Source organism: Eretmochelys imbricata, chromosome 15 (genome assembly GCF_965152235.1).
Source record: "Eretmochelys imbricata isolate rEreImb1 chromosome 15, rEreImb1.hap1, whole genome shotgun sequence".
Classification (NCBI taxonomy): domain Eukaryota; kingdom Metazoa; phylum Chordata; order Testudines; family Cheloniidae; genus Eretmochelys; species Eretmochelys imbricata.
Window position 1 is genome coordinate 12,851,869 of NC_135586.1, and position 18,074 is coordinate 12,869,942.

The 18,074-nt window shown below is 43.3% G+C and overlaps 2 protein-coding genes across 4 annotated transcripts in view; both read left to right on the top strand.

Annotated features, from left to right (window-relative positions):
• The window catches only part of SMPD4 (sphingomyelin phosphodiesterase 4), a 29,464-nt gene extending 26,226 nt beyond the window's left edge, over positions 1-3,238 (top strand). For all 3 annotated transcript variants that reach the window (XM_077834711.1, XM_077834712.1, XM_077834713.1), the window contains 3 exons: positions 746-877; positions 1,039-1,167; positions 1,941-3,238. In XM_077834711.1, coding sequence (XP_077690837.1) covers positions 746-877; positions 1,039-1,167; positions 1,941-2,267 — 588 coding nt within the window. In that variant the 3' untranslated portion in view covers positions 2,268-3,238. The remainder of the gene's footprint in view (positions 1-745; positions 878-1,038; positions 1,168-1,940) is intronic.
• Positions 3,239-6,160: 2,922 nt separating this feature from the next.
• On the top strand, positions 6,161-16,901 carry CCDC74B (coiled-coil domain containing 74B). The gene is made up of 8 exons (XM_077835062.1): positions 6,161-6,260; positions 8,183-8,227; positions 11,128-11,184; positions 11,782-11,932; positions 12,606-12,816; positions 12,948-13,030; positions 14,679-14,732; positions 16,737-16,901. Exons 1-8 carry the CDS (start codon positions 6,161-6,163, stop codon positions 16,873-16,875), a joined length of 840 nt encoding a protein of 279 aa, XP_077691188.1. The 3' UTR covers positions 16,876-16,901.
• The last annotated feature ends 1,173 nt before the right edge of the window (positions 16,902-18,074 follow it).

Below are 18,074 nucleotides of genomic sequence, written 5' to 3' on the forward strand. Positions count from 1 at the left end.
CCACCCCAAAGCCCTCCCACACACACACACACCCGCACCTCAGCCCCAAGCCCCCTCCCACACTCTGAACCCTTCATCCCCACCTCCATCACATGAATTTTGTTATGTGCACCAATATGAGACACATCACCTTCATAGTGATGCACATAACAAAATTCATTCTGCACATGGACATAAAAAATTAGAGGGAACACTGGTCCCAAGCCATGTTAAACTAGGTACCAACAATAAGTAGCCACTTAGAATAATCCTATATTTTTCCTACTTACCAAGGGGCATTTTATGGCTTAATGTTTTTAAAGCACTTTGAGATTTTCTAATGTAAAATGCTGTAGAAATGCAAAAGTGATAAAGCTAATAGAAGCAGCCATCTTCTAGTATCTTCTTTCATTAAGCTGAAAGGAAGCAAAGAGATTTTACACAAGTTTGCTTGCATATGGCTGGGAGAAGACAGAGCTAAGCAACAGCTATGGGAAGACTAGGATGTACTGAGTGAATAATACTTCTGTCTGCCAGGGCTTGCCACCTTCTGAAAACAATTAGGAATTTAGTTTACCTTTTTTTTGTTTTTTTTAAAGTTCTGTTGTAGACTGGTAAATGGGTTGTTTTCAGTACCTGTTCTGTTGTCAGTCATTGGCTATGTGGTTCTCAGGGACTGCACAGGAGCTGGTGAATGGGGAAATAGGTGGAACAGAAAAAGGTGGTAAAACTGAATAATTATGAAGAAATTGTGCTTTTTGACTAGTTGAATGAAGCGCAGCTGACCCAAATGATGATGAATTGTGGAGCAGCTCAGGATGAGAATGGAAAGAAGCAACTTCCAGACTGCATTGAGAGTGAGGATGGACTAATTCTTACGCCTCTTGGCAGGTATCAGGTAAGAGAGAAAAGCTTCCAGTCCAATACTTCTAGAAAGCAGAGTGTATGCCTCTACAGCAAAAGAAATAGTTAGCTTGTCAGGGATGGGAGGAGAGATACCAGTTCAAATGCAATTCAAATTTGAGCTATAAAGTATGTGATTTCTTTTCCTGTTCCTAGCTCATAAATGGCTTACGGCGGTTTGAGATCGAGTACCAGGGAGATACTGACCTTCAGCCCATTAGAAGTTATGAAAATGTCACTCTAGTGCGACTGTTGTTCCAGTTATCCTCAGCAATTAATCAAAGGGTAAGTGCAATGAGAAGTCTTCTTTCTTTTTTCCAATTGCATATTCCTATTCTCCCTCTGACCTGTGTCAATGTACAACTTACACACTTGCTTTGTACTCTCACCATTAACGGGATTTCGGCATGAGTTTGCAAATATTCCATAGGGTTCTTCTTCCAGCCTGGAATCATGTTTTTTCCCTATTGCTCAAGAGTTGTAAATGTCACAACAGTCTCTCCAAATCAGAAACAGTACACTGAAATGTATTGTTCATGGTAGATGAGGTAGAACGAATATCTTTCACAGGATCATATTAGCATAATGAAAGAACACTCTGTTTCCCTAGTTGTCAAAATAAGCCGGAAAAGGGTTAATCCAACCAAGCCCTTTTATTCCTTCCTCCTCCTGCCTCTCACTCCTTTAAGCTCTGTCTTGCAACCTGATGGTTAGTCCTTTCTCCACTTATATCCTGACATAATATGTATACACTTCTGAGTACATGTGAATGGCATGACCACTGTTGTTCCAGATTTCCTTCTGTTGGTTTAGCGCTTTGTACCACTAATAGGAAATGAGCAGAATTACTACAGTACAGATGTAAATTTGTGTTGGAACAATTCTAACTTTTGAAAGACATATGAGTTTTGAGTTATAATTGCTATATCCTTTCTGGTCCCCTTAATACAAACCAAAACATAAAAGCAACAATTTTTCAGTGTGAACTTAAAATCCACATTTTAATTTTTGTTTACATTTTTCTTGTTCTGTTACTGACTTTGTTTTTCATACCTTAGTTTGCTGATCAAATGGAGATTCTCTGCTCCAGGGAAGACTTTATTGGCAGCTTGTGTCGCTATCATCTTACCAACCCATTCCTTGCAGAGAAGGGCAGGCACAGCCCAGCACTGAAACAAAGATCAGGACGTTCTCGGCGACCAAGGATCAGTCTGAGATTTCTGGCTAGCTACAGGACTCTTCTTTCTTTGTTCATGATGTACTTCATTGCATCTTGGTTCTGCATTGGACCACTGGCCTGCACATTCATTATTCTCCTTGGGTATCTTCTTTATGCAGTAGTAATGACTTTCTTCACTGAAAGGTGGAAACCTCATCAACACTAATTTTTCCCTTCAGTGTACATTGTAAAACAAACTTTTTAAGGATAAAAGTACAGTGCTTCGTGATTAAAAGGCTTCGGCAAAGGATCACTTCAAAACTTTTAAGTGTGTTTTTTGTATTAAAGTTGAGCCAGAGGGATGGGTTTGTGTTTGGAGAAACCGTTGTAATCTGTGTAAATTCTCTTTTGATAAACTGTCTTTTCTATACAGTTTACTGAATGTGCGGGATGAGAGACACTGCTTGTGGTTTGGGGAACAACCTCCAATAGTTGTGGAGCTGAAATGAACAGCCCAAAGTAGCTATGGGAAACTACACATAAAAACAGCTCTAGATTTGGCAATCTATCCATATTGCAGCTTTTTACTTTTTCCACTTAATTTGGGAATTGGCCATTTTGAGCTGCTTTCTGCAGGTTTTATATCATGTTGCTGGGGAGGGGGGTTTCAGGGTGACAAAGGCAATAGTAGCCACAAATCATGAGTTCTGGCCACAAAGCTGAATCCCAAAAAATCAGTAGGACAAAAATGACATGATTAGCATAAACAAGTTTTTGGCTTAAATTACCAGAAAATTGGGGGAAATTGGTAATAATGGTTTGGCTCAGAAACAGGAGAGGGGAGCTGCATCTTGTTGCCAGATACATATGATTGCTTTGATTTGCAAAAAAATTGCATTATAAATATTTCAAAGTACCAGGAAAGGTAGAGGAGCTGGCAGCTGAAATCCCATAGCCTAGCACAGGGACTAACTCTGCATTCCCTTTTCTGAACCAATATTTACTTGTTGTCTTCACTGGTCCCTGTCTTTTCAAAATGAGGAACTTTCCATGTTTCCTGATAACTGCATTTCCAACTTATGTTTACCAAATCCAGTGAACCTTTCACTCATCTTGTTCAATCAAATTTCTCTTTGTGGTACAAGTTTCTTCTTTTGAAACCGTGTATGTAAATTAAAGTGCTCGCTTGATTTATTTTTAAAGCAAAGTCTCCTAGTGTGTTTTGTGTTAAACCTTCTTTTTGAGCAGGACTGTGTTGCAGTGTGTGTAAGTGAAATAGTGAGTACTGTATTATGCATTTATTTTTAGTAAGATTTTGTCAGTTTCTTTCTAGTACTGCAATTTGTTCTGGTAGATGGCATAAAGGAAGTATGTTCAGGCCTCTGATTTGTAGCCCTGGGTTCAAAATCGCTCACGTTTCATTTTTTAACAAATGTGCTACCTTCCCAGCAACAAACTACTTTAGAAAAGAGTCACCAACGAAACCAAAGTAAACTGAGCTTCTTTGTTTAAACAGAAAATATGTTTTAAGGAATCAGTTAGTTTAACCCGCTCTCCCCTGAAATACACTGCTGTCAGGTGCCGTTGTGGCACTTGTGGGATAAAGGATTAAATACACCTTGCAGTAGTGAGATGTAAGGTACCACATAATATCCTCTGGGCAGAGATTTGTCACTTTTCATTTTATCTGTAAAGGATTTTGCCCACCTACGAGCCTGTACAAATAACACTTGTCCATTGTCACATTCAAATCATATTGTCACATGATTGCTGGCTTCTGCACCAGGTGACTTGGACTAACACAGTACTGGTGCAGATAGCTTTGTGTAGCAAGCACTGCACGTTTACTGCTGAGCATGAAATTCACCAACACATCTTTAAAAGTGGTACGGAAGAGGCGAAGCTGTAGGGCAAAAGCAGAATAAGAAATGTAAACTTTCTTGCACCATAAGCTAATGCGGAAAAGCCTTTGGGAGGTCTGGTCCTTTTCCCTGTCAAGGCAGCATTGATCCCTATGCTCTCAAATACTGCCATTCTTAGCCAGGGAGGGCAGGGCAGCTACCAGTGATGCAATGGGCAGACAATAGTGAAGATTGGTTTCTAACCATCAGAGGAGTGAAGTCCCAGTCAGTCTGTCCTCTCCCTCCCCCCCACCCCACAGTTGGAAGGCAGTCCTAGAACTAACTTGTTTTAAGACTGAGCTTGATAAATTTATAAAGGAGATTGCCTCTAATGGCATAAGGCCATCTGCAACTGCTATTAGCAGATATCTCCTATGGCCATAGATGGGGGAGGGCTCTGAGTTACTACAGAGAATTATTTCCCAGGTGTCTGGCTGGTGGCTCTCGCCCATATCATCAGATTCTAACTGATCATCATGCTTGAGGTTCGGAAGGAATTTCCCCCCAAGTCAGATTGGCAGAGAGCCTGGGCTTTTTTTTTTTTTTTACCTTCCTTTGCAGGGTGGAGCGTGGGTCACATGCTGGTTTGAATGAGAGTCTCTGTAACTTGAAGTCATTAAATCAAGATTTGAGGACTTCAGTAACTCAGCCAGAGGTTATGGGACTGCTACGGGAATGGATGATGGGTGAGGTTCTGTGGCTTGCAGCCTGCAGGAGGTCAGAGGAGATGTTCTTGCTGGTCCCCTGGGGCCTTGGAGTCTATGCCTACAGGATGTTATACGTGTTATGGAGCATCAGTTCCCAAGTGCGGCTAGGACCTTCCCCTGCCAGTGCTGCGGAGGGGTGGGGGGGGTTGGCAGTGCCAGGGGCTGAGGATGGGTCTAGCAGCCCCTGGCCTCCCTTCTCTGCAAGCCCCAGGCCCCGATTGTCAGGTAAGAGGCTCTGTCTGTCTAAGCGTCTCGGAACGGGACCCGAGGCCCGCTGACTTCCCCGCGCATCCCCTCCCCCAACGGGCCGCGCCTGGGCTAGGCAGCAGGAGCCCAGCGCCGGCCTTGTCCCAGGTGGGTGATACCACCCTGCCGCGGGGGCAGGGGGAGAGCCCCTCCACCCGCACCCCTCGGACGAGACCATTCTGAGAGGGGCGGCGCCCGCTCCGGCGTTGTGGTGTGCTCCTGTCTCCATGGGAACGTTGACAGCAGGCGCCGGGCCTGAGGAGAGCGGGGCGGAAAGAGGAGCCCAGGCCGCGTGGAGAGGGTGGGGCGGGGGGGCAAGGCTACGTCTACCAGCGGGCTTTTGGGGGGAGGAGCTGGTGGGTTCGAAACTGGGGCTACGGGTGCGAGGCTGGCTGAGGTCGGGGGGCGTCTGAGCCTTAGCGTGGGGGGAGAGGTCGGGGGTTGGCTGGGCCCAAGGGTGTATAAGTGGGGGGAGGGGTGGCTGGGCCCAAGGGTGTATATGTGTGGGGGTGGCTGAGCCCAGGATGTGTATGTGGTGGGCTGAGAGGGGAGGGGGAAGGAGGGGGAGCTGAGCTGGGTGTGTGGGGTGTGAAGGGGGGGGCAAGTTCCAGCCTGCTGGCTCTGTGCTTACTAAGCTCACATTCTTGTTCTCTTCCCCCCACCCCCACATTCTAGGTTGGCAGCTGTAAATTTGAGGGTCATGTGCAGAAATGGCTGGTGACCGTGGGGAGGCTTTGGGTAGTGATACCTGCCCCATCCCCATTCCCCTGTGAGGGCAAGTTACGTAGAGCAGAGGCACACAGAGCCATAGTCCATTCCCTCCATCAGAGACAGTGAACACAAGCCCAGTGTCAGAGCCAAGTCCTGAGGAGACACCCCCCAAACCCATGATGCCAGGGTCATAGTAAAGGCGCACTTGCATGCCAGGGGCACAAGGTACATACGGGGCCTGACCTCATAGAGACTGAAGCACATTAAACGTGGTCACTGACCCTTGTTCAGCTTCAGTGGCATTTCCTCAGCTACTTTACTGAGAAGCTGTAGGCTGCCCACATAACCCTAGTCTGAAAACAACTTTTGTATCAGGACCTTTGGGGATGTACAATACCAGTTTGCCTCCGCTGGGGAACCTACCGCAGTGGTCAAGAGTAGGACTGGATAAATCAAGCCATCTTCAACTTGGCATCCAGAATAACGAGGGGCCTCAGCCTCTCTCTCAGTCCCAGTCTGTTGAAGTCTGGAACAAAGACTCACATAAACTAGTCATGGACTTGGAGAGAAGCCTGAAGTTCCTACAACAGCAGCATGCTGAGACCCTAAGGAAGCTTCATGAGGAAATTGAATATCTCAAAAGGGAAAACAAAGGTGAGGTGACTTTCCATATACAACTTTGTGTAGATTCTAGAGGCACTAGATGAGAGATTGGAGAGTTGTCACTGCAAGTCGAGAAATCTTTGATATCTTTTTCCTCAACATGCTAAGTTATGAATTAATTACAATGAATGTAGGTTTTGCTTTTGCATCCCCACATTTCTTCTTCCGTGTCATCTCTTTAAAGAGATCCCTGATGCCACTTGCTTAGGCCTACCATTCCTTGTCCTTTTCACAAGAGTTTTGTTTTGAAACTGTTAGAAAATATTTCCCAACACTTAGACTATAACAGGGGATATAAGAAGGGAATTCTAATGATTTTGACTGTGAGGCTAACAAAAGCTCAAAGACAAATCTGGTCAGTTACGGACTCCAAAGCCTGAAAAGGCATAGGGGACTGGATAACTTGGGGAAAGGTAATGAAATTAGTCTTTCACACCTAGTAGGCCACCATTTCAGTTTACCGGGGGATAGATATATAGTAGTACATCTGAAATCAGCTGGTGTGATCTCAAGTTTAGTTTCTGCTGGACAAGTGTTCACATTACAAAAATACCATTTAAATTAGCATTCTTGTCATCCTTGAGAGAAGCTATTGACTGAATCTTTGTAGAGAAAATGTGGCCCCTGTCTTGTTGATTGTTTCTCCAGATCAGGGTTGGAGTATTTTGTCAATAAGAGATGTAGGCAAAAAGTGTCAGTATGACAGACTGGTTAATTTTGAGCACAGCTGGTTTACAAGAAATCCAACCATGAGAAAATTGACAAAACAGTTCAAAGCTTGTACCTGGACAACAAAATACTTTACATTCATGGTAACATCAGTACATTCTTTAGAGCTTAAAGGAGCTAGATCAGGGGTAGGCAAACTACGGCCCACAGGCCACATCCAGCCCAGCAGCTGTTTTAATCTGGCCCTCGAGCTCCCGCTGGGGAGTGGCAGCTGGGGTTTGCCCTGCTCTGGTGGCTCCTGGAGGCAGCAGCATGTGCCCCCTTTGGCTCCTACGCATAGGGCCAGCCAGGGGGCTCCACTTTGCACACTGCCCCATGTGCCACCCATGCAGCTCCCATTGGCTGTGGTTCCCAGCCAATGGGAGCTGTGGGGGCGGTGTGTACGGCTGTGACAGTGTGCTGCAGAGCTGTCTGGCTGCACCTCCGCGTAGGAGCAGGAGGAGGACATGCTGCTGCTTCGGGAGCTGCTTGAGGTAAGTGCCACCCAGAGCCTGCACCCCTGTGCCATCCCCCTCCCCTGCAACCCAACCGCCTGCCCTGCATCCCCAGCCAGAGCCCACGTTCCCCCCAGCCCGGAGCACCCTCCTACACCCCAAGCCCTGCATCCCCAGCCAGAGCCCGCATCCCCCCCAGCAAGGAGCCCCCTCCTGAAATCATTTCTGGCCCCACCCCAGAGCCCATACCCCAACCCCAATTTCATGAGCATTCATGGCCTTCCGTACAATTTCTATACTCAGATGTGGCCCTCAGGCCAAAAAGTTTGCCCCAGTCCTGAGCTAGATGTTTGGGCTAGTTATAAACCCTTGTTCATAGTGCAGAATACACAAACTGGTTTCATTCAGTGTGACCTGAGTTATGCTATACTTCTGTGTGCATACTTGTCTTAAAACTACTGAAAAAATTTGTCTTCTGTAACTCTACTTCCACTCTCTACCTCCTTCCCAATATTATTTAAATAATATCCACTCTTAGGTTTCACATTACGGTTACTCCCTCACCCTTTGAGCCCATATGTTTATTGTACATTTTTAATGAAAAAAATTTCAGTCTATCAGAAATATTGAAAGCTGATGTGAGTGACATTCTCTAGGAGCAAGCCTAGCTTTATTCTACAATGGGAAAAGGGAAGTTAAGGGGGTATGGAGAGAGCTCAAACTAAAAATTGTGTTCTCATTTGATTACAGAGCTTCATTATAAACTCATAATGAATCAGTCGCTACAGCTAAAAGGTAGGCTATGCTTTTACTGTTCTAGAAGTAGGATGATCTAGTAAGTGTCTTATCCTCTGGAAGTCCCTTTGTCTCCCCTTATTAATTTTATTATTAATAAACATTTTGCCTTGGTGCTTTGTCCATTTCCCAGTCCTGAGAGAGAATCTTGGAAGTGTCGCCTCCCCTCTGCAATGCGGAAATGTTCTAGCTCTCTGGCGACTGAAGACTGTGTACATATTTTCATTCAAAACACTTTCAAGTATGTCAAAGGAGTGTGACTGAGTGCCGAGACATATATTGTCTGCATAAACAAACTTACAAGAGCCGGTATAGGGTAGGTCATTCGAATATAAGTTGAATAATGTAGGAGATAATACTGATCCTTGCGGGAGCCAATTCTTCTGGTGCATCCAAGTACTTGTTCTGTCACCAATATGCACATGGAAATGGTGATTTCTCAAAAACAGAGCCATTGCACATACAAACAAACTTGGCATAGTTCTGGACAATTTCACCAACAGGCCAATGTGCAAACCATATCGTATGCCGTGGTCAGTTCAAGAAAAACTGAACAGTCTTCAGCTGATGTTGGAAGCCATTTTCGATCACTTGATCACACGTACTAGTACCACAGCAAAAAACAGCCTGCTCTGGTCCCTGCATGCCTTCCACTTATGCCTTCTTTGTGAAATCAGATACTCAAGCACCTTAAAACAGATGCTCAGAAGTGAAATTGGTCTGTGGCTTGAAGGCAAATGTAGATCTTTCCCAGGTTTCAGCAAGACAATGACCTTCACTTGGCACCAGATTCTAGGCAGTCTGGATTCCTGCAGAAGTCTGTTGAAAAACTGAACAAGCCATTCCTGAGCGTGAGGACCCAGATGTTTTCATGAATTCAGGTGCAATCTATCATATGCAGGAGATGAACCGGTTTTTAAATCGTTCAGCATTTTATCCAATTCCAGACTAGTGAATGGCTCCATCCTACTATCGGCAGGATTACTTCTTAGGAAATGTTGCCATTTGTCACGTACCTGGCATTTGACAACTCTGTCACCAGGAGCTTTGGCAACCTCAACAGATGACTGGCACTCTGATTTGGAGTAACTGCTGACCTGCTTTGTGTACATGGGCATTTGAGCCGCACCTAGTTAACGAATTAAACTCCAGCTCTTCCGGCTTGACCACGTAAAGTCAAGCACCACTGTCGCTTCCTCTCTTTGAGTCCAGTAAGCGGCATCCAATGATTCTGTAAGATGGTCTGCAATCTCCGGATCACCTGACTGCTCAAACTGCATCAGCAAGTCTGCACACCCTCATTCAAACATGGAATGTACACTGGTTGGAAGCCACGTGGAATTGTTGCACTTGCAGCTTTAAAAAGGACAACAGAAACAACGGTTTGCATCTTCCTTGGAGATGGTTAATGGGATGGTTACGACGATCCATTCTAAATACTCTGTAAAGGAGCCCCAATGTGCCTTCCAGAAGTTCCATCTAGGCTTTGGTACACTCCTTATAGTTGGCAGATGGAGGACGCATTCCCATCTGAATCAAAGGAGGACAGCGTTGGCTATGTGGAAAATCATTAAGTACAGTACACGCCGCTGGCTAATGCGTGATTGGCAAACGATATGACCCAGCACAGATCTGGGCAGTAGTTCCTATTCCAGCATGTGGAATGGAAGGTACCATACTGCTTAGGGTCATGGACCAATGCAAGATCATTATTTGTTGCCCACTCCAACAGTTGTTCACCATTTGGGTCTGCAGTCGCATAACCCCACTTGCTGTGATGATTAGTAAAGTCGCCAACATACGCGGCTGCATGCTTAAGCCTTGGGAGAACATGTGGAGTCCATGTTTCACCCAGTGGCTTATACATTCGTGATTTGAAACCCACCAACTTTAATTGTGTCACGAAAAGGTGAATATTCAACATGGACAACATTTGATATATCACTGTGGGTGTACGTGGCTCAACCATGTTTTGCATGAAGATGGTGACAACATTGAAACCAATTATCTTAAACCAATGTGCTTCATTCAGCATGATGAGATTTTCTTGTAAACAAATAATGTCAGCTAGAACTTCCTTTCCAGAACATCAATAAGTTCCTGCTTGGCAGAAGACAACCCTTCAACATTCATCTGGAGGACTTTAAATGCTGGACCTATGACTAGAAAATCATTGTCCGGAACCTCTATAGATTAAAAAGCATGTTGAACTTCATTCAGAAGCAGATGGGGACTGGTGTATTTCACTGCACGTTAATATGCTTCTGCTGATTCATACGTAAGCAAATAGGATATCTCACATTCTGCCTTAGCCGAAGCTTCCAAGGTATGCCAAAGTAGTAGATGGAAGTTGTCCAGATGAGAGGGGACAAAAAACATGGCTGATCATAGTGAGAACAGTTTTAGTAAAGAAAGGCTGCAGCCTCTAAGTTAACTGCAGAGAACTGAATGAGCCACCACTACTACCTGAGTATACAAGTGCAGTCAGGATTCCAGGCGTACCTTGCAATAGTCAACTACTGTGACCACGGGTGGACAAACTCCACCAATAAGCAGCAGTCAGTCTTCAGTGTTCCTAGTTGCTTAACCTTGCCCCTGAGCATCCCTCCCTTTTATAGATCAACCTTCAGTGATTTTATCCAGGTCTTTGTGATCACATTGTGTTCCATGTTGAGTGCAGAAAACACTCCCACTTGGTTAAACCAAGGAGCTGTTCTGGTGCTATGGGAAACAGTTACATTGCAGGTTGCTCTCAGCAATCCTGCATGTAGAGAGCCTTGGCTCTGCAGACTTTAAATAGTTTACCTGTGTTTCCTATTCTAAACTGAGGATAATATAGCCTCTTCGCTGGTCAGTTCTATGATCATAATGCCCAATTCATCACTTATTCTTCTTTGCAGGTGATAATTTAACTCCCACCTTGTTTGACAAGTTGCTTTCAAGGCAAGGTTCAGCAGGTAAGATAGCTTAAAACTGCAAGATTTAACTTTCGGGGTAGCAGGACTAGTAACTGCATATATTAGAGGAGGGGAAGATAAATTATTATTAAATGAAAATATCTAGGCCTAGATATAGAAACAGGCAACAATGTAAAAGTCTGAATACCTATCAGATTTGTTTCAAATCTCTCTTCTTACGGCTCTTGATGATGATCAGGAGTCCTAGTATAACTGTTTTCCACTTATTTGGATCATGTGTGCTTGCACACACATTTATAATCCCTTTTACATTATGACTGAGTTGCTAAGAAATTGGGAGAGCAAAGCCTACGTTTGGGCTGCTTCTAATTTATGGTTGTTAGTGCTAACATAGTAAAGTAGGATTTCTTGACACTGTGTTAAAGGATTAAAATAAGCTAAACTACAATGAAGCTGTTCAATAGCTCACAAAATAAAGCCTAAGAGCATGGAATACCTTGAACTACTGTGGAGATAAGGGTACTTAAAACTTGTATCTGCAAGCTGTTAGGTCTCTGGCCTGGCCTGTAATGCGTGCACACCCATCCCCCTTCCCTCTCCCCTTCATATTTTGTCTAACAGCTGCTGCTGTTGCAGTTTCTAGGTATTCACTGACAAACAGGCAGCTGATGGACCAGCCCAAAAAGCAAAAACTGAATACAGAAGAACAGGTGATCAACGTGGTACAAGGGGAACCAGAGCCTCCCTGTCCAAAGGTGGAGAAGCCACAAGAGGAGGTTTTTTCTAGGTATGAGCAAGCTATCCGAATACAGCAATTGCAGGCAGCTCATTTGAGGTTTCTGGGTTGTGTGTGTTCTTTTTTGAGTCTTTGACCATGTGGATCCCACTGATGGTGCACATGCACCTCGCATATCTTAGAAATATAAGTAATGTAAAATACAAATTTATGAGGGTTAAGAATAAATTACAGTGAGTAACTGATTCTAGCAGGGGTACTTAAGAAGCTCTTTGGGGGGTAAAGTTTTCAATTGAGTTGTCATTATGTATTTAATTGGGGATAGGTCCTGCTTTGAGCAGGGGGTTGGACTAGATGACCTCCTGAGGTCCCTTCCAACCCTGATATTCTATGATTCTGTGATTGTAGTGGGCATAGAAGTGCTAATTAATTCAAAGGAAAAACTCAGGCATAAAGTGTACTGCCATGCACCATTCTAGACAGAGGACACAGAAAGTAGTTTAGCTACAGAGAAGGATGTGATCTTGTAGAGTTAAGATTCCTGGACCTGCCATGTTTCCTTCATTTCCCACTTGTGAAATAAGTAGAATACCTACCTGTACCACCACGCTCTTGAGAGTCTTAATCAATGTTTGACAAATGTTTTGGCAAGGTAAATGCAATAAATATTTAGACATTTAATCCATTTCCCTTGTGATTCTTTTATTCCTTAACTGTGATCTAGAGAGGACAGAGAAGTCTCTGATAGAATTACATCTCCAGTACTTTCACTGCCAAACCAGATTAGATCTGGGCACGCTCAGGTACCACCAGCCTCCTCCAACCCTTTCCTGGTAAATGTTCTCCCCTCCCACATCCGAAAACCACCTACACTGGAAGAGTGTGAGATTGTCATTCACCAGCTATGGAACATCAACCACATTCAGGCACAAGAGGTGAGGCTGTTGACCCCAGCTCAGTCTACTTTATTCGCAGCTTTTAAGATACAGTAAGTTTGTGGTGACGAAATAGGAAATAGATTTTCAGAGGCAAGCAGAAAGGTTATTTTCTCCTCTCTGTCCTTCAGCTGATGTATTTGAAATCGTATCTGGAGGACATCCATAAGAACAAAAGGATTCCTGAAGACTATCTGCTAGCCAGCCAGATTGGGTAAGCTAAGCTGTTCTGAGTTATGGTTCAAGGCTCGGGTATTAGACAGATTGTAGCTGAGTTCGCTAGTTCCCTTTCTACTTTCTATTGGAGTGAATTTGCAGAATAGAGGCCATATGCAAGGTGCCTATATAGAGGTCATGAGCGAGCTTTGACTTTGTAGGGCTTCCTTCCTTAACTTTCCCTTGTGATTTATCTTTGAGCCACCTCTACCCCTCTCAAACTTTCCAGAATGCGATCTGTTAATGTGAATTGAGAGGATTTAAATGATATCTGCCTTAATATACCTCTACACACAAGCAGCAAAATCCTGTATTATAACAAGACTACTGCACACAGTTGTTAACAGCACTAACCTAACAGGAGATAAGTGTCCATAAACTTAGGGTGCAGGTAGACAAGGTTGTCAGTTTGTTCTTTCAGAGCACTTACAATCATTTAAGATATCATCCTACGAGGAGTTGAGACACCTGGTTAACAGACTCTACTCAATCCAACTGAAAGTCAGACATATGGGCATTTCTGAAAGATTCAGAGGGATTCATGGTTTGAAGGCTTATTTTATTTATATTGTGGTACTGTTTACAGACCCCCTTTGGGTTTAGGGCTGTATTGTAGTAGGTGGTATATAAATATATTGTAAGCTCTTCAGGGCAAGAACTGTTGCTGTCTAGACAAGAGATTACAAGGGCAACAAAAAAAAATCATGGGTTACACAGATTTCCCTTACCTTTTACCCATCCCCCGTACTATTGCCACAACAGTTCTCCAGTTAAAACTCTAGAAGGGTAGTAGGTCTGTAGGAGTAGCATTTGGAGCAGCCAACTAACAAGGGGTGCAGAAGGTACCAAAAGATCATCTAGCCTGAATACCAGAAGCCATTAAACTTCACCATATTACCCCTATATTGAATCCAGTAACTTGTTTGACTAAAACATGTCTTCCAGAAAGGCATCAACATATGGAGAATCTACCACTTCCCTGGGTAGTTGGTTCCAATGGTTAATCATCCTCACTGTAACAAAATTTGTCTGAATTCAGATTCCAGCCCTTGGTTCTTGTTATGCCTTTCTCTGCTAAATTAAAGAGCCCTTTAGTATCTGGTATTTTTTCTGTGTGAAGGTATTTATACACTGGCTCCTTCCTGCACTCCCACTTATTTCACAGACACCAGAACTATACATACTATGCCAGTATATCTCATCAATGCCATCTAATCCCATTTATACATCCAAAGATTGCACTGTAGCCATCTTCCACAGCATTGCACTGGGACCCCATGTTGAATTGTATGACCTCTAACTCCTTTTCAGAGTAATTGCTTTCTAGGATACAATCCCCATAGGTATGGCTTACATTCTTTGTTCCTAGATGTATAACTATGCACTTGGCTGTGTTAAGATACATTTTGATTGAATGGGCCCAGCTTATCACATAAGCTAGATCATTCTGTACGACTGCCCTGTCCAGATTCTGTGGTGGTGCAGCTTCTCCTGTTCTTTAGGTTCAACATTCACATGCCGCAAGATTTATTATGTTGTTTTCAAATCCAGGTTACACAGGGCCAGCACAATCAATCAATGCTCTGCTACTATGCTACAGAGTGAAGTAGCCAAGGTATCATATCTGCAAATATTTTTTGATTTAGGAATCAAGAAGTTTCACGATTACCCAAAATGCTAAAAGATACATCTAAGAAATGGTAAGTACTTCTACTTTCTTTAGAGATTAAGACACTTCATGAAAAAGCCCATGCTAGTTACATCTGTAATGTAATCAGCTGTTGAGTCAAGCATGTGATACCTTTAGCAATTAAGTATTAATCATGAAGTTAAAAACAAGCCTATTACTGGTTTCCCCCCTCTCCCCATCTCACCTTCAACTTTATCATCAGCCACAAGCCTCTCCCCACTTAAGGTCATGATTGCCTAAAGATCAATCCATATGCCCTGCTCAGGAGATAGTCAGATTTCAAATGAGATCACTGCAGCTATCTAGCTTATTTTCAGTGCCCTACTATAGCCACAGAGGAAGCTGCACAAAGTGTTTTAATCACTAATTCTTTGAGGGTTGCTTTTGCATGTTCACACTACCAGCCTCTTTTTCACAGAGTTCTACACACAGGACTCAGGTAATAGGGACTGTATTGCCTCCTGTGGCTTCTCTGTCAAACATCTGATGCTGATGTAGTCCCTTGGGACACTCACTTTTCTCCAAGGATCACAGAGCTCAGCAACATCCTATATGTATGCTAAGTCAGAGGCAACTAAAACCTCTCTCAAGGAGGCAGGACATAAAAGTGTGGTTCCACTGTGAAAAATAGCCAGTCATCATCTTTACTCAGACCTTCCTTTTATATTTTCAGAGTCAAGTCTGCTAATAACATTTTAGTGCCATTAGCTAGGGTGGCTCTGCAGTGCTGAAGGAAGAATGGATTAAGATTTTCTGGCATCCACCTCAGAATTATTTGCTAAGATCTGAATGCAAGGCCAAGTTCTATCCATGAGATTACACACATGTAACTTTTCCATTGCCACAGAGGAATCAGTCACACAGCAATTTGAATTTTAGATTGCAATAGGATTTAAAAGCAGTACTCTATTTTGTGAGGACTGCATAAAAGGGAAATAGGAAAGCAATACTCTGATCTTACCCAGTCATTTGAACAAGAAAAGACAAATCATTGGGTTAGACTATGATTATTGCCATCTTCAAAGTACACAAACAAGTATACAATAAGTCATACAAGCCCTTTTAAGAAGGCAAAAGCTCAGCCCAGGACTCATCCTGTGGATGGGCTTTCTCCATTCCTCCATGCCAAAATGCTGTCAAGATAACAGAGCCAATTAACAAAGTTCCCCACCTGTGAGCTAATAGGAGGAATAAAGATTCTAAACTCTCCCCCTTAATACATCTTTTCATGCAGATGCTGCAAACACAACACAAACACTATTTACAAAACACAGGTGACAGATACAGCTATGTTTCTTTAAAAGTTGAAGTGAAGTGTTTATTAAGGTTTTTCTGCAAGTTAAACTGTAGGATCTCACTTCTTTCATGAAACAGGGAAGTTTAGTTTTTTGTACTGAAAAAAAAATCAGGTCCCTCCTTTAGCTGTTTATTAGCCCCCGAAAACAGGACTAGTCTCTCCTATAACATGTGATGTCAGCTAGTAAAAGCAAAGCAAGAAACCCAGCTTCATGCACTCAGTGTAACAGGAAAACAGAATCCTGGACTTGGGCAGATAACGAGCCATTCACACTTAAAATAATAGCGCTTTTCATCTGTTGATCTCAAAGCATTTTACAAAGGTCAGTATCAATACCTTCATTTTACAGATGGGGAAATATCTATCTGAGGGACTTATCAAAAAAGCTGCTATGCCTCCTAATGGTGACGGGGTACTCACTACCAGAAGGGCTCCACACACACTTCCATCCCATGAAACTGCACTGAAAGTCATCTCTTTTCCTCACTTTACTAGAAAAATAATTTGTTAAGCACTCTGAAGGCTAGGGAGAGTTCTTACTACAGAAATTTAAATCAGTGGGACAGAGCACTGCAGAGGTTAGTCCATCCATCATGTAGAATCACTGGGGTGACTAATGTGGAAGGTGACCCTAATCCGGTAGACCTTGGTAAAGAGAAAGTGATTTAAAATCATCACATTGCCAATCATTCCTCTGTCTCCAACTCTTATCTCCAGTTTGATTATAACTCCACTGCCAGCTGCTGAAAGGGCAGTTCTGCCAGCACTGAAGCAAACACTGGGAAACAGTTTTGCCGAGAGACAGAAGAGAACTCAAGCTATTCAAAGAAGCCGTCTTCGTCGGACTGTGCTTTAGTCTGGTTGTTCAGCAACTGCATTCCAGATCTCTTCTCCTTAAAAGCGTTCCAGTAGCTACAGCACTCCCAGTATATGTTTGAGTTTACATTGTAGGTTCAGCTTAGATTGGTTTGCTGCTATTATCTCCCCACTTCAAGTAAAAACTAATTACGAAATCACCGTGTCTTCTATTCAGGAACAAAGAGCTTATGCATCTATTGTTGCAGCTTTGCCTCATTCCTTCTGTGGTTTCCCTTATTTCTTCAGGATGTATATTTGATGAGTTAACTTAATGATGAAAGCCTGTAAGAGATTACTGTTCAGGAAATTGGATGCTTATCACTTTTAAGCAGGTCAATGCAGTGTCCCACAAACTTCTCTAGTCCGGCAGAGATTATTTAAAAGCAGCATACATTTATTTTTATGCAGGTATGGGCTGCACAGTTTTACAGATAACACTAGATCACTGCTAATCCATCAGTGGAAAGGCTGGAAGCCACATACTACGTCATGTTACCTGGCAGGACAAGATTTCACAGCTCTGCACAGCTGCTAGATGGGAACGGAGCTGAATTTACAGTAGTCGAATTAGAATTTTTTTTTGGATGCAGGTATAGGACCCACTGATCAGCAGCAGAAGGGCAGTTGAAATTATGGGGGGCTCAGATATTACTCTGTTCTAGGCTGCACACTCTTTACTCAGAATCTGTAACATTCCATTGTTTCATCTTTGCTATGGGCTAGTTTCCATTCAACTCACAGCAACATAGTGGGTTGACTGCTCTGAAAACGAATGTTGTATGTACAGCAAGTATGCAAGATTCCCTATACCAGGCTCCTGATCTGCATCACAACCTTATCCCCAAGGGAGCAGACCTACAATTGTCAACACCACAGTGATAGGCTCCTTAAAAATATCTAAAAAGGGGTGGTGGGGTGTGTGTGTGTGTTCAATTCTTGTCTTCTCACCTGACTGCACAACAGGGAAACAAACTGAGATGTTAGCTTTTATGATATGAACATCTGTCCACTAGCTCATTTTACAAAAGCACCTGGACACCCATCTAATGGTATTAAGTTAGTAATGATCTGGGCTAGATCTAAATTAAAAAACTTTCACCTCTATATAACATTTCCCTTAGCAATCTTTTGAACCTCTCCTCCAGCTGATGATGAACTTGGCTGCTATTCTGCAGCATAGGATAACTAATGTAGTGC

Excerpts from the sequence above, each read along its gene's own strand:
- CCDC74B (XM_077835062.1), top strand. The coding sequence starts at position 6,161 with ATGGACTTGGAGAGAAGCCTGAAGTTCCTACAACAGCAGCATGCTGAG. Across the intron at positions 12,817-12,947 it reads ACCACATTCAGGCACAAGAG|CTGATGTATTTGAAATCGTA; the intron begins GTGAGGCTGTTG and ends TCTGTCCTTCAG. Across the intron at positions 14,733-16,736 it reads AAAGATACATCTAAGAAATG|TTTGATTATAACTCCACTGC; the intron begins GTAAGTACTTCT and ends TCTTATCTCCAG.